The 17042-nt window shown below is 38.0% G+C and overlaps 1 protein-coding gene across 1 annotated transcript in view; it reads left to right on the top strand.

Annotated features, from left to right (window-relative positions):
• The window catches only part of LOC104506740 (roundabout homolog 1-like), a gene marked incomplete at its 3' end in the record, with an annotated part of 45871 nt that extends 29254 nt beyond the window's left edge, over positions 1–16617 (top strand). Inside the window, exons 9-13 of the mRNA XM_010147796.1 lie at positions 2955–3099; positions 3405–3656; positions 7438–7838; positions 9148–9300; positions 16219–16617. Of these exons, the coding sequence (XP_010146098.1) occupies positions 2955–3099; positions 3405–3656; positions 7438–7838; positions 9148–9300; positions 16219–16617 (1350 nt within the window). The remainder of the gene's footprint in view (positions 1–2954; positions 3100–3404; positions 3657–7437; positions 7839–9147; positions 9301–16218) is intronic.
• Between the last annotated feature and the right edge of the window lie 425 nt (positions 16618–17042).

Raw genomic sequence — 17042 nt, 5'->3', positions numbered from 1 at the left:
TGTTGTGGATTTTGATAGTCTTTAAATTCCCTTCCAACCCAAACCATTCTGTGATTCTATCATTCTGTGATAATAATTATGGCCTCCAGATGGGCAAGTCATAGAAATTCTTTTTCAGCTTTTACAAAAATGATCATTTTAATTTCTGTATTACCTTCATGGTGCGTTAATGATTTCTGTTACATCTCTTGGGTCTATTCACCCAAGGCAGCCTTATTCATAAACAGGCTGAAGATACCAGAACATTTAGAATCATTGCATCTTTTAGGTTGGAAAAGACCATTAAGATCATAAAGTCCAACCATTAACATAACGCTGCCTAGTCCACCACTAAACCGTGTCCCTAAGCACCTCATCTACCTCCAGGGATGGTGACACAACCACCTCCCTGGGCAACCAATTCCAAGGCCCGACAACCCTTTCAGTGAAGAAATTTTTCCAATCTAAACTTCCCCTGGCACAACTTGAGGCCATTTCCTCTTGTCCTGTCACGTGGGAGAAGAGACCATCTCTCACCTTTTTGTGCCCTCCTTGCAGGTAGCTGTAGAGAGCAATAAGGTCTCCCCTGAGCCTCCTCTTCTCCAGGCTGAACAACCCCAGTTCCCTCAGCCGCTCCTCACAGCACTTGTGCTCCAGACCCTTCCCCAGCTCCATTGCCCTTCTCTGGACACGCTCCAGCACCTCAGTGTCTTTCTTCTGGTGAGGGGCCCAAAACTGAATACAGAATTCAAGCTGAGGCCTCACCAGTGCCAAGTACATTTGAGTGATACCTAACAAAACTGCTTTAAGAAATACTTTCTTTTTTAAATCAAACACATTTTATTTAGTAAAAAAACACATGCATGCATGATATTTTTATAGATTTCAGTGACTATATGTCGAAGCTATTCTTGTACATCATTCATCTGTAGACAAAAGATAAACTTGAATTTTGTTTCTCATCGGCATCTGCTATACAAAATACCCAAAAGTCCTTTGCAAAAATCTTGAAACAAGACGGCTTTTTCTGCTGCAGAATGTTGATGTGGGCACTGAAATTGCACTCTGTGCTTTGGAACCACAGAATATAGTTCAATTCAAGAGTTACTGTGCCTCATCATAATCTAACCTGTTCACTTTCTGCTTTGATTTCTGGTAGAGGTGTATGAGCTGTTCAGAACTAAACCAGAAGCTACACATAAGCTTTACTGTAAGTCTGATACTTAGCCTCTGTTTATTTACGTCGAGCCAATTATATGGTGAGTTATGGTCACAATCAGCAGCTTCCTGGACTTTACTAATCAAGATGAGGACTTCTCACCTTTTGTTCTGCTGTTGCCTTTGAGAGACCAGTTGGCTTAATCCTAACCTGTGCTCCATCTTAGCTGACTGTGGCTGAGGCACAGCAAAGCCACAAATATGTAGATGGGCCTGCTGTGTCTTTGAGAGACCCGAATTCTAGGTGGCTGGTGTCAGATCAGCACGGGTCACGATTCTTCCAGCTGCTCAGGGGTGTTCTTCTGGGAGCCAGCCTTTTTCCTGTTCCCAGGTCTAAAACATCGGAATGTGGTGCTGAGCCTCTGCTCTATGATGTTAAGACGTGAAATTCAGCATGAAATATCTCAGGGGTATGAACCCATACAAATTAAAACTGAGAAGTTGGTATTCTCCATTCTGACACCTATTATGGTTATTCATAATGCTAACAATTTATGGTCCTATGCAAGTAGGAATGAAGCAAGGTGACCAGAATAATAAATTAATTGCTCTGAACCTAGTATATATCATGGTGCTTAGGGTAGAGAATGCAGATGATGGTCGCCTTGGGATAGTTAGGGTCTTGCTTGACATACTGAGAAACCAGAAAAATAATTGTACACAGCTAAAAATATTTGTTTCTGGCAGCTAATATGGGACAATAATAAGCAGAACTACAATCCATAAGAGTGGAAAACGTGAGACAGCAGTAGCAAGAAGAACAAGCTTCCTAAATCTCACTGCAACGTATTTAATCATGTGTATAAAGCATAACTGTGGTAATATAAAGCCATGCCTCTGCTGAAGAGAGAAATATGAAGGATTCTAAAACATACTCAAAAATACAGTGATTTTATGTACAATTAAAGAAGGAACGATAACAAAGAAGGATAAAAATGTATACCAAGGAACAACGGTAGAGTCAGTTCAGATCATAGCTATGTCCAAAGTTAAAATTCAACACCACCTGAATAATTGGTCTTACTCAAAGTTGTTGGAACTGTTAAAGCTGCATTGTTCTATTATGAGCTATAATTTCCCAGTAATAGTAATTGAAAACATTTGTGCCATACTTCATCGATCTTCATCCTTCTTTTTTCTGTTATTTTAGTTCTTCCAGCAATTATTTTCAACTGCACCTGCCCTTTAGAATAAAACTAGTAATTTCATTGTGCCTAAAACATTTCAGTGGACAAGTACAAATTACAGATATTCAGTGACTTAATGCAACAGTGGAACTTTAATAGATCATATCTGTATCATATTGTATTTTAGGTTCCAGCAATTAAATAGTATAAAGGCACTTTAGAAAATATGTCTACAGCTCATTTGTTTTAGATGATAATCTATAATGTAATTAATAGAAGTAGGAAGCTCACTCTTAATGATATTGCATATAAAATTCATTTATGGTTTTATCACATTTTGGCTATTTATTAACAATTCAAGTTTTGTATCCCATGTGCTTTTCCCATGCTATGTAAATATTCTGGTTAAATTCAAGTGCCTAAAAATGTAGATTAATTGTACAAAGAAGCTACAATTACAAACTGATGTAAAAATGGAATGCCAGTTTATTCCAACTGAGCAAAACAGTAAATTCCCAGAGAAGGGGAATGAAAAGGATCTAGGAGGGACTACAGTTATTTTGTTTTCAAAGCACAGCAATAAGGAGATGCTTAAAAACATTACAAATGCGAACTGCTTTTCATTCATAGGGAGTCAAGGGCACAAGAAAGGTGCTCGGACCCCAAAGGCGCCCAAGCAAGCTGGCATGAACTGGGCAGATCTTCTTCCGCCCCCTCCAGCACATCCACCTCCCCACAGCAATAGTGAAGATTACAGTCTTTCAGTGGACGAGAGGTAAGAAAAATTAATACATCATCCATTTCTCACTTTAATCACTAGTTAATTGAATTTGCCCTGTAAGCTGGCAGTGAAATCTTCCTTCAGTACTGTTCTGGTGTTCCTCAACTAGCTGTAGTGTGGCTATTTAGAGACCACTACGGACAGTGATACACATCCACTCAGTACGTCCTTACTAAGCTGTTTTCAATAGCACATATAACAAAGACTTTTTCTGGGCTATTTATACATGTATCAGATATGCTAATTACACAGTAAAAAATTAAAATTAAGTCCTTATTTTCTTAAAAAATTAATTTTAGCTATGACCAAGAAATTGCTTGTCCTGTCCCACCTGCAAGGATGTATCTGCAGCAGGATGAGCTAGAGGAAGAGGAAGAAGATGAGCGAGGCCCTACTCCACCTGTCCGAGGAGCAGCTTCCTCTCCAGCCGCTGTCTCCTATAGCCATCAGTCAACTGCCACTCTCACCCCCTCTCCCCAGGAAGAACTCCAGCCCATGTTACAGGACTGTCAGGAGGATCTGGGACACATACAGCACCAATCTGACCGGAGGTGTGTCAATGCAAATATAGCGAGAGAGATGTGACAAAAGTAATCCTGGCCCCACTGAAAATTCCTGTTGAATTCAATGAGGCCAAGATTTTCCCCATGCTATGTATTCTGTTAAATGTTAACTTCTAATCCAGGATGCTAGAACTATTTGTAACCTAAGAAATACGTAATTAAGATGCGTTATTATACCATGGAAAGAAATGCAGTATATCACTTTACAGTGCTTATGAAGCTGACACAAGTTAAATTCATAGTCATCAGGATATTAAAGTGGTATCGTTAACACAGCTTACCATATAATTACAGTTCCATTGTTTCCAATAGATTTACTGCATTATTACCATAAAATAGCATGCATTATTTCACAGTAACTGTGCAATTAACTTGTCACCAATATGTATGAATATATATAAATATATAATTTATATAACCTATAGATTTTCCTCTTCTCATAAATCCAAATACAGGAAATTGTTGCTTGCAAAATCTTCGTAACATTTTCACCTACCCTTATTTTAAGGGAATGACCAACATTAATATAGATAGGTATTTGTTACAGGGGAATTTTGTTCCTTCTCTGAGTAGCTTTTAGTACAAACTGTTTTGCATATGTACTCTCAGAGCTTCTCTTCCATAAAACAATGACTTCTGAATGAGTTTTTTTATGTATGATGCTTTCTTGTCTTGCGTTTTGATAAGAAGGTGCAGCCTCTCCACCTCAAATTATATTTCTTTTATTACCTTTTTTCTACCAGTGGTTTGCACATATTGTTTATTAACAGAAATATACAAACTTACCTGCAATATTCTAGTCATACTTTTTATTTTTAGTGAAATGCAGGCCTATTATGATGAAATGAGTTTGCTCTTGCTGACTAGACTGTAGGACTCTGATTTTATTAATAGAGTGTGCTGGGCATTTATTGATGTATTTTCCAGAATGTTTTTTGAAAAGTTAGTTCATTTTTATGTTTCCCTTTTTTAAGTAAGCAGTAGTTATTAATCTTATTTTTAAAGGGCCTATATCTGCTTTTACTTTTGCTCCCTGCTTCTGCTTGGTCTGCCTTCTTTTGTTTTCTTTATTGTAACACTTCTGTTCTGTGTGGCATTTTCTCTTCCTCTATCTTCCTGAGTCTTTACAATTACTCTATTTTATTAGTGAGTGGCTAATAATATTTTCCTGTAATTTCCATTGGCCCTGATACGTCAGGGCGCAGAAGTGTTCATTTTAATCACTTAAGTTTTCTGGGTTATTTAGAGGTTGACTAGCTGGACACTAATGGAAATGGGAAATGCTGTGCGAGTGATGTGCTGTGAGTGACTTTCCAGAACTTCAGGTACCATATTCTGTAGAGTGGGAGACACGCACTGACATATGGAATGGAGTAGGCAGTGGATTGGAGCAGATGTATGCAAACACACATAACCAGCCAGCAACTGCCTGGAAAATAGATTGTTTGCTCAACACAAAGAGTTATGGCTAGTCACCAAAAGTAGAGACAGAATTAGCTGGGAGGATGTTCCAATTTAAGGTCCTAAAGCATACAGATTACTTACCAAGTGGACTGAAAAAATGAAATGTATATTTATTTTGCTCTTCCTACAAAGTCTAGCTTTGCTGGAAGTCTAAGTGACTACATTTGTCTTCTTTTTCCTTACTTTTCCAAAAATCTTTTCTTTTTGCTACTTCCATCTCATCAGTTTCACATAATTCTGTTTGCTTGATTTCTAAGTCTTGGCTGACTACCTTTTTTCCATCTAACGGCTTTGATACACCCATGGCATTGCTGTTGAGGAGTTGGATGTACTGTGCTCAACAGCTGCAGCCCATTCTGGAAGGGGGGTGTCCATTTTAAATATGGTGTGACGATACTTTCCAATTAGGAATGCCTTTTGGGTGGTGCTTCGCTCAGTTGTTTTCGGATGTTTTCTAAATGGTGCTTTTATACTGAAAATTATGTCTAAAATACTGGGGTTTGTACTTTTTATTTGCTTTACTTGTAGTTCTGCTGAATATTATCTCAATTTCTGATCAGAGCCTGGCATATAGAATATGATTGTGGTGGTGATTGTGTACTGTAATATTTCTCTGTCCAGTCAGCTTGCTAGAAGTATAGCAAACTGAAGTAGAAATCTGTGTTCTGGAAGAGTGGAGAAGCAGAGAAAAAGCTAAAGATTTAGTGAGATAGCAAATGATGTCAATGTCAAAGCGAGAGCCGAGAGAGGAGATGGTGTCACTGTTAAAGTGAGAGCCACTGCATCAGCTACAGTGAAAGAAGTATTGCTAGTTGTGTATGCCCATGAACCAGCTGCTCTCAATTAGTCCATCCTTAACGGCTGGCAGGCCAGCTATATTTTCAAGAACCCTAACATATTTTGTAACCAGTTGCCTGTCTCCTGATACCAAAACCTAGAGAATAGGAAGATGGGCAAATATATTACAAGGACAGTTGCCTCAAGAGCTTTAAATTAAGGCAGTAAAACTTTATTGGGCAAAAGGTTTCCTGTCAAAGGCAGGTAGAGATTGCCATGCAGCAACAGCTTCTGGGATTTGAGGATGGGAGGGCAGGTATTAAATTATTATTGGGTATATATTCCTAACTGACCTTTTCTTCATTCTATTCGCTACTTAGTATACAGCAAGTGGAAAACTGGCTTGATGATGTAGCTAGGGAGGTTCCAGTTTCGTCTTGCCACAAACTCTTATGTTTTAGTTTGCTAAGTTTTCTTTCAGAATTAGGAAGTATTCCCATTTATTAAAATAAAATAATTGTATCCCCCAAAATAACAAAAGAATTAATTGATGAGAGTCACCATGTGTCAGTGAGATAATAAGACGGGAAAAACTGACACAGGAAAATTATCTTGGAAGTTTTTGTAAAGCAGACTGCAGTAGAAGTTCCTGGTAAGCAAAGCCAACAGTACACCCATTGCAGCAGAAAGAATTTCATCCTATGAGACAAACGGCAATTAAAGAGCATGCCTGTGACCCTGTAAAGAAAAACTGTTGACAGTGTTACTGCCTGGGACTTCAGAGTGAAGTATTAACTAAACTGAATCTTGATCTAATATCTAATACCTTGCCTCTTTAAACTGGAGACATCATTACTGATGATTTCAGCTCAATTGAATTAACCCATTCATCTATTGCCATTTTTGTACCCTTAAGACCTAGAACAAACATTATAGTAGAGAATTCTTTATATTATCACCTAGACCAATTTAAAAAATAATGACATAGCAATATCTCTTTTCACATCTTTCTGAATCACTGCGGTGGGTGGAGGGAAGACAGTGTCTATGGAACAATCTGCTTGGATAGAGGTATCTGTTGACATTGATAGTTTCAAGCTTCTAGAGCAATATACAGAGACTCCTGCTCATACTCTCAAGGGTGAACAAGTAATATTTTTTAATAGTCACATGAACTGTAACCACCTCTTCCCCTAGCTGTACATGTGTTATTTCAGGAAAAATTAACAGCTTTATGCAAAGTAATTCAATTTTTGTTAAAATCAGTGGTAAAGGAACTGTATTAAAAAAAATCCGATTTCTTTGTGGTAGATTTCTAACTGCACAGCTGTCAGTCAGTTCTGATTTACAGCAAAAATAAAAACTAAAAAACCCCAACCAGCTCTGAACCTTTCAGATATAAATTCTGTTGATTTAAAAAGGCAAGTCAGTCTTGTTGGAGAATAGAAGAAATACTTTCATCAATCTACTAATCCCTCTGACTATGCTATGTGACTTCGGTTCTTCTTACCCTTGTGTTTTTATGCAGACGTCAACCTGTGAGTCCTCCACCCCCTCCAAGGCCTATCTCCCCACCACATACCTATGGATATATCTCAGGGCCCTTGGTCTCTGATATGGATACTGACGCACCAGAAGAGGAAGAGGATGAGGCAGACATAGAGGTTGCCAAGATGCAGAACAGAAGGCTCCTTTTGCGTGGCCTTGAGCAGACACCTGCCTCCAGCGTTGGGGATTTGGAGAGCTCTGTAACAGGGTCCATGATCAATGGCTGGGGTTCAGCCTCTGAGGAAGATAACATCTCAAGTGGGCGATCTATTTTTTATGGATCGTTTTTTACCGATGCAGATTTTGCACAGGCTGTTGCAGCAGCTGCAGAATACGCTGGCCTGAAAGTAGCCAGACGTCAAATGCAGGATGCAGCAGGAGGTGAGTTAGCCCTCTATTAGATGGGAGAGCTGGGTTTTGCTGGTTTCAAAATCTGACAGTTGTTATTGATTCCAGTTTAAATTATAGATTACAGATATGCAGCAGGGCCTTATGCATATATTTCTTCCTTTTTTTTTTTTCCCTCCTGAATCACTACTAGACATATAAAATACTATATTTGAAATATTTAATGTTTACAACTTGCTGGTTACTAGTAACACTGAGTATATACAGGTGATGAGTAACCTGACTAGGCCCAGTGGATATTACTGTAGTTAAGCTAAGAAATAAGGATACCACAGTGAGGGATGCAGGTTTCAAGCAGATCCATGAATGTTTTGCCAATCAGTCCTATTAAACTGCCAAACCTGGAGAAGAGGTACTCTGTCACAACTGCGACCACCCTGACTCCACAGATTTGCAACCTTCCTCCCATTTCTGATATCCTCTTCCAGTTAACAGTCTAGTTTCATTTCAACACAGCTGTTCATCATGAAAAGTGAGAGGGGAGGTAATTTAGTAATTCTGGATGAAATCCTGGCTGACTGAAGTAGGTGGCAATACTCCCATTCATACCCATGTGGCCAGAATTTTATCCATTTTATACGTATACATTCATATAAATGTTTCTTTATATGTGTGTATAAATTTATATATTTAGAAAAGGTCTTTTTACATCCCATTACTATTACAGGTAAATAATTTTACAGCAGTCAAGTTGATGTTATGCAGTGATTTTTATGTATTGATATTGGCCATACCTGACTACCCATCCTAAAAATGTGACACTTCTTATCTGCAAATGAGCCATGGTGAAGTGCCAGTCGTACCTCCCTGCTGCATCCCTGATAATTCACTCAAATCCGCGGAGGAGGCCTCTGTACCCAAGACCTGCCAGCGTCTTGCTCTGCATATGGCGTGGGTGACCTTGCGCTGCCCGAGCTAGGGGAGGTGAAACCTGCCTTGAGAGTTAAAGTGTTTTGTTGCCCCTGGAAGGTGGGAAGCCTGCCTGCGCTTGACTGCCGATGGCGTTCGGCATCCTGGGGCAGCAGCTACCAGCTGCCTACCAGGTGAACAATTTCTGTGAAACTAAGCCAGCCTCCTGTACTGACAGGATACCAATTCTTCAAGGTAGTTACGGCTTGCCCTGAAACTGATTACAGACAGGATGAGAGTTTTATTAGTGTTCCGACAGTGTATTTTCAGGTTTCATGTAGCTAGACCATTCCAACATGAAAAAAAGAGAAAGTATGAAACATCTTATTTTAGATAAGAAAAATAATAGCTATTGTTCTGTAACAATTTCCAGGCCGTAGACATTTTCATGCATCACACTGTCCTAGACCCACCAGCCCTGTGTCTACTGACAGCAACATGAGTGCTGTTGTAATACAGAAGGTCCGACCTGCCAAAAAGCAAAAACACCAGCCAGGACATCTGCGCAGAGAAGTCTACACAGATGGTGAGTCCGCTGAAACGGTGGAACACGACAGTGAACCTTTCTAAATAAGCATTCAGTGCATGTGTGTGAAATTTTTCCACAGAAATAGCATTATGTTTCAGAATTCAGTGATTTGTGTTTCCTGTTGCTAAACACACTGAACAGATTAATCATTTTAAATGCCAGAGTTCCTTAATACTGTACATTGATGCTTCCACTCCACAGCTTTGCACCTGTTTTGTGTAGTGTCCTAATCGGCTAATTACTGTCATTATTTAAGAGCCCAGATAGCATAAATAGTACAGTCATTGAGAATAATGTGTGGTTAGGATTAAAATCTTCATTCACATGACTGACTGTTATAACCTTCAGAATATCTCTTTTCCTGAAAAAAAAAAAACAACCCACAATTTACCATTCAAATGGTGGACAGCACAAATCAGTGAATTTTAATCCTGATCACAGCATTGTTGTAGGCGGTTACTTTGTGAGTAAAAGCAAAATCTAATCATCTTCTCTCGTGCCTTCACACACAATATCAACTCTCGCTGAAAAGGTAGTGCTTGTATTCTCTTGGGGGTGTAGGAGGATAATGCAAACATTGTGATGTTGTCTAGAGAGAGCCTTTAATGAAAATGCCTCAGGTGGTGCAGTTTTTATTAAAGCACTACCTTCCAGTTTTATAAAACTACCCACGGGCTTTGTTGGAAATTCATGTAAGATAAATTCTCCAAGACTTAACCCATCTTGTCAAGTTTGCTAAATTTGCTAGTGGGGGGGAGGGGAAGGAAAGGCATCATTCCCCACCTCCTGGTTCTCCACAACAACAATCTGATTAGGACTTTCATTACCAGTCTGAAATTTTTCAGAGGGGCATCATTTGCCATTATCATATGAAAGCCTAGTATTATAGATCCTTATCCAGGGTTACAAGAAGGGAGTTTTGAACCACTTCTCCCTATGATTCCTGCCACTTGACGAAAAAATTTAATACAAAGCTCACAGCACGATGAGCAGAAGTAATTTAGCAATGAGTGGTTGTCCGTGCTATTATCTGTACTTTATTCTGAGTATTTTCTCTCACTAGCATCTATCTGATATTAGGCTGCGTTAAATACTGGCATGACACAGTGCACCTGGGCCTCTTGGCTTATGTCCAGGCCCCTTCTGTCAGTGAAACTGAGCTGTTGGAATATTATCTGATTTCGAGAGGTTATTACAGTGGTTTTGTGCATGTTTGCTTCTGTGAAAGGACAACACAAGGTGTAAATCTCAAAACTGTACCAGAAATGTTACGTTTACGAGACCCTTGTAATGGCGTTTTCCAAGATTTTATGGACATTTTATCAGGTTTTATTCTCTTGAAGAGAATGCTCTTAACTGAGTAATTGGCTGAGCATCAAACCTCGATACAAACACAACAGCTAGGACATCAGAAATAAAATCTGAACAGGAGTTTTATGTGGCCGTTTTCTTCTAACACAGGAATAAATAAGAGTTGGGCCTGTGCTTGATGACAGGTTTTTGTGAAAGTAATTATACAAAGTTAAATTATGGAGTGTTGTGGTTAGATACTGCAATAGATTTGACAATGATCAATATTTGTTTGGCGTTATACAACACCTGCTTACTTCAGCATATTTTCTAATTAGGTAAGAATTTCCACTAACCTGTTTAGTGTGCAATACAGTGTGGTCATTCAGGGAACAGCGAATTATGGCTTTAATTTCTGCAGAACTAATAAAACCCAGTTCAAAGGTTGAAGGGCTTGTTTGATTTTGATTTTTTTAAATTATTTTTTTTCCCCTCAATCCATTTATATAAGTGTATTTGTAACCTTATTGAAGATTCTAACTGTCCATTTTAACAGCCACATCTAGTATATTGTCCCTTTAGAAGTATCTATAAAATAATATCTACTAACTGTTTTCCTTAAGTGGAGAAGAGTGACGTGGAGACATGAGTGAAACATTCAAGAACAATTGACCCTTCCTAAATATACTTAGGTTTTTCTATTGGCTTGATGTCACACTGTTACTTATCGTTTTTATAAAGGAGTGCCCAATAAAAAGATTTTCTCCTCATAGCTGGTGAACATATATGTGTTTGTTGTAGAACAAAGCAGATACTCAAAATTTAAGCATTTATTGGTGGCTAGAAGGATTGAATAAATACTAAAAAGATAAAAATACATTGCTTCCTTAATTTCTCAGCCTCTAAAATGGAATTTACTTTTACATATAAAGGATTTTATGCTGTTCACAAATTACCTGAATTAGTATTTGTAGCAGTTTCATAAAATACCAGCCTCATGAAGAACTTAGATGATTGGCTGACAGAAAGAATATATAAATAAATTAAAAATCTTTGCGTGGATGGTTGAAAATGCCAAGAGTATTACCAGCAGCAATATATGTAAGTCTTAAAAATTATGGGTTTTTTCTATATACATTAAGATTTGTGAAAGAGATCGGTATTTCTGAAAGTGTGTTTGTTAATAACGTAGCAGTAAAAGGTCAACTACTACCCTTTTTCAAATAAAGGATAGTGCGCTCTGATCTACTCTGCATTGTATAATGAGTAACAGTTTTGTATTTTCTGGTAGCAGTAGTTCAAATCAGTTTCTGCTTTATGTGAAAAGGGATTTCAGCTCAGTTGTTTTGTTCCTTGACATTCATCCAAGCGATGAAATTTGTTGCTAAAAATCTTTGCCCAGTAGGTGGTAAGGATTAAAATGTATGAATTTATAATTGCTCTTCATCTAGCCTTTTAAAGAGTTAACTACTAAGTGCGCATAACAAGAAGCAACTAACAGATGTATCTTCTTGCTCAACCTTGTCTGACCTACTTACATATTTAAGAAACCAAATTTTAAAGGAATACTTTTGTCTTTTCTCAAATTACATATATGAGTTTATATACTTACGTATGAAAGTCACCTGAACTATCTTGAATTGACTTGTTAGTAGTTACAAGCTCTTGGAATTGTAAGCATTTAAATGAAAAGGTTACAAGTACTTTGGCGTTGCTTCGATTCAGTTGGTCTTTTAGTAGCAATTTTGCCAATGACAGTTCACATGAGATTTTAAATACTGATTCTTTGTAAAATCTCTGAATGACAAAGGGGAAGAATACTAACATCGCAGCTAACTAGGTGAGACCACAACTAGGTTATTTAGCTGTGTTATCAATGCCATGGTGTTAGGGCAGCTGAATTTCTGCCAAATATTTCCTTGAATTTTCACTTTGAAATTTTAAGCCATTGTGCATGACGTCAGCATTTGTACTTTTGTCTCCCTCTGCCTGTACAGTGCAAAAAAATCTACTCTGCACAAATTTCAGCAAAGTAAACAATAAGTAGGAATGCATTTCTTACCTTTGCTGAAAAACAGCTTATTAGATGGTCATAATTTTCAGATACTTGCTCTCTTTGCAGGCCTTACTTCTGATTCCATTGTGAGATAGTTTGTAGACATTGATTTTGTTACTGAGGCAGTTTATCTTGAGTGAAAATTGTTTTGATAAAAGCATTATGTAAATGTACGTATAGGCTGAAAAAACCCCAACAACCCACTGCTTTATACAGCATAATGGGTTTTGCTGTGTAATGTATAATTCATGCAATTATTAGGTACAGTTTGAGCCATGTTTCTTGAAAGATAAAGCGTGAACATAACTTCAGGACATGAATAATAGTAGCTGTAGTTATTATGTATGTAGGGATCTTAAATGATCTTAAAGCTTTACTGAGTCAGGAACGATCTTGAGTTTTGCATGCCTGCATAAATATGCAATAGAAAAAAATAAATGTATCTTCTCTGTATCATCTCCGGTATTGCATCAAATCTGTAACCGTGCTGTTTTCTTCTGGGTATGACTGTAGAAATCTACGGCTCGGTAGAGCTTGAAAGAGAGAGTTGCCTTATAAAACCTACTTACCTCGTTTGTCACTACTTACCATTCATCTTTTTTGTGCTTATTTGTGGTTTCTCCACTTCATTGCCAAATTAACTTAGCAGATTATTTTTCCCCAGTGGTGTTTTCCTTATCCCATGATTCCTGTATATGTTCTCATTTAGAAAATTATTACGGCTCCTTTCAAAAGCCATGTATGGAAGGTTGCCCCTGTAGACCGTGCTATGAAATGGCATCCATTAATTGTTTTAGTTACGTGGGAAGCAGTACAACAGTGATACATAGGCATGAATGAAACATGTGAGCACAGCTGACCTTTAACAAATACTTCTGAGTTCTCTGTATTGGTTTGATGTTGCTTTGTGATTTATTTTTTATTCCTTACAATGGAAGCTTCCATTTTCCTTTCAATAAATGTGCCAGTTTGTACTTGAGGAGGAGGATTGAATCCGGATTTTCTCTGTGATCTGAGCTGTTAGAATAAATACCACAGGGGTGTAATAGTGTTGACCTCTGAAAAGTTGGGGTTTTTTTCCTCTGTAAAGGATTCTTCTCAGCAAGGAGTACTGTGTTATAATGAAGATTTTTATAGTTTCCCTGCAGGTTGCAAAAATGTTCTCGAAAGAGGATATCACTTTAGTTATTACTGTACCACAGAGCTACTGCCGCTTTATGAAACTCTTTATATCAATGCATCTTTCTTTTTCATAGTCAACACTTGCCACCACTTTGTTCATTGTCCTGTGTAGCTGGAGAGGATTCTTGAATAAAGAAGTTTGTTCCCAAGTTGTACTTTGTAGGCTACAGGAAAGATGCTGGTTCCTTCCCTTTGGTATTCAGCCAGCGTGTTGCCGTGCCACAGCTGTTGGAGGCTGGCTCCAAGGATGACTGAAAAGGCTGATGTGAAGTACCTACACTCCCTTAACATCAGCAGGCTCAACAGATGGGCTGTTCAGTGCTCTGATAACTTCATAGAGACAGTGAGTGGGGAATAAGAGGCACAAGATATTGCATGAACAACCACTGTGTTTCCAGAAGCCTATACTTCTGAGAATCTTCATCCACTTCCGTTTCAGTACGTCTTTTTCTGAGAGAGGACATGTTGTGAGAAGGATGTTTTCCTGAGAAAGGAAAACATTCTTTGAATCTCCACAGGCTACTGAAGAGTTTATTTATTTTTTTAAATCTTGACCAAGTTCCATAATCACTGAAAGTATTCTGCCAAAGGTGGGAACCATCACCATCTCCAGCCTTCCTTTTGAAGAACAATTATTATGCTTGATAACCTTTGCTCTGGATCTGACATGGTCTGCTGCACTGAGCTTTTCATGGGACATGTGGTAGGGGTTTTTCTGTTTTTTTAAAATCAAGACAGTGGAGTTCACAGATTCACAGAATGGTAGGGGTTGGAAGGGACCTCTAGAGATCATCTCGTCCAGCCCCTTTGCCAGAGCAGGATCACCTAGGGTAGAGTTAATTCAGTAAGAATGATGTTACAGATCTTATTTACCTGAAGCATGTCCAACCTTAGGAAATAAACTGCTGACATCTTTCTTTCTCGTCATCCCAGTCCAGACAACTGATAAAATATCCAGTCTCATTTAAAACAGATCCAGGTCAATTCCAAGTTACATCACCAGTTTAACACAGAGGATGATGCCCAGTAAGCTTGTATTGAGCACTGAATTCTGCATTGCTACACATTTCCTCATGGCTAGATGAAGTAATTTGTGCTTTGTGTCACAGGAAAACCTCTCAAAAATGTCTGGCATCTGACATACTCAAATTCATACGTGTGTTAGATTCCTTTTTTTTTTTTTTTTTTTTCCAGGAGTACTACCTTTATTCTTGGGCCAATCTAGTTAATTTTCAGTTGAAATGTTCTCTTGAATAGACTGTGAATTAGCTGTATATATGGTGATGGTGTTTGAAAAACACAGCTGCTACAAGATTTTTGTGGAACTAGAAAGAATGAATGCACACTATTATAAAATGCTGAAGTTACATTTTTTAATAGTGCTGTTATTTTTTTTTAGCAATCTTACTTGAGAATATTAACCTCAGAAACATCTTTCACATCTCCCTTTTTTTAGCCTATTCTCTTACATGAATGTGATTTGTTCCTACAGCTTTGTTGTGAACCACTTTTGTATTGTCTCTTCCTTGTTTAACTTCTACATTTTTTCCTTCACATTTTTAATTCCAGAGCACTATTGTCTCCTGATGAACAGTTTGCACATTCTAGTTTTAACTTGCTAAGCAGGAATAGAAAAAAAAAGCTAAGTAATTAATATGTGCCTCATAAATACTACTTAAAAATACACGTAATTTTAGAACCCCTTAAGATGTGCTAATTTAAGGAGAAATATTCAAAATCTTGTGTCTTTTTTTTTTCTTCTTCCTGAGAGCTTGTTACTTTGTTGATTGTGTGGGAGAATTTTATATATATATATAAAACATGCTATATTCACAGATGTCAGGGATATGTATGTTATATTAATCTATCATTTTGAAAGAAGAGTGCATTAATTAATACATTTTCTGCTTGCATATATGAGCAGTGCATCTAATACACATTCTTACACCCCAGCCAACTTTCTTTAATGCTTGTTACAGGAAGGACCTTGAGCAACTATAGCACAAGGTGCTGTAGTTTTGAATGGACTTAGCAAAAATTATAATTATCAACAAAGAAATGTAGATATCTATGTAGATATGGAAATATCCATAACTGATATGTTAATGTCCAAGTGCCTAAAGTTCTTTAAAGCTTTTTGTAATTATTATTAAGAAAATACAGTGATTTGAAAAAGGAATCTTTGCATTTTTAAAGCTCAGGCTTTGGAAAAATACCCCTCAGCAGTTTTAACAATAACATAATAGTTTCTGGGCTGGACAGAGAAGTGCAGATGGAGGCCTGAAAGTAAATAGGGCGTCTGTTTCTTCAGTTCAAGTTAAATATTATTTCTTAGTTTTACTAGTGTATGATGTCATTTTAATTGTTGTTCTTTTTCAACTTTGTAGACTTGCCACCCCCTCCTGTGCCACCTCCAGCTATAAAATCGCCAACCGCCCAGTCCAAATCACAGCTGGAGGTGCGGCCGGTCATGTTGCCAAAACTTGCTTCTATAGAAGCGAGGACAGACAGATCTGCGGAAAGGAAAGGAGCGAGCTACAAGGGGAGGGATGGGGTGGATGGGAGGCAGCATTCAGACGTGCGGACAAATTCAGGAGAGCGGAGAGAATCACAGGAACAGCAAAACGATGGGAAACTACGAGGAAATAAAGCACCGAAACGAGAAGGCACACCAGCAAAAACTCATCTTCTTCAAGGTTATTTTGCATGCTCTGGGTTTAATGAAGTGTGGGGTGTTGGATCACAGAGAACAGGCCAGCTCTTTTCAGGTCTCACACACCACGGGTGTGAGTGAAGTTAGGTCTGCAGAATTGTCACCATTTGTTGTACTTACATGTGCTAATACAGGTCATATTGTAGGTTCTCATTAGGGTAAATGGAAAAAAAAGCTTATGAAAAACAGATTTTCTATCTTGCTTTCCTTGTGCACCCAGCATGTATTACAGCTAAGGCTGAAGAAGCCTAAACAGAAACATTTCTCAAGAGTTATAAGGATCAATGTCCTTGCCTCTACTGCACTTCTATAGTCTAGTTATGTCTAATTTATCTAATTATAACCTGATTTATGAGGGTATTGAGTGAAGTAGATAGTAGATCTGTAAGTCAGATATTTAACTTCTCTACCAAAGATTGGCACTTGGCCCATTTTTGTCTATTTATAAATCTGGTCCTGTTTAAAATCTAAGAAAGCCATAGTAGTAATCCATTAGTC

This window comes from Eurypyga helias, unplaced genomic scaffold (assembly GCF_000690775.1).
Source record: "Eurypyga helias isolate BGI_N326 unplaced genomic scaffold, ASM69077v1 scaffold8770, whole genome shotgun sequence".
Lineage (NCBI taxonomy): Eukaryota > Metazoa > Chordata > Aves > Eurypygiformes > Eurypygidae > Eurypyga > Eurypyga helias.
The sequence above is the reverse complement of the archived record's forward strand: the minus strand, read 5'-3'. Positions and strand labels throughout refer to the sequence as shown.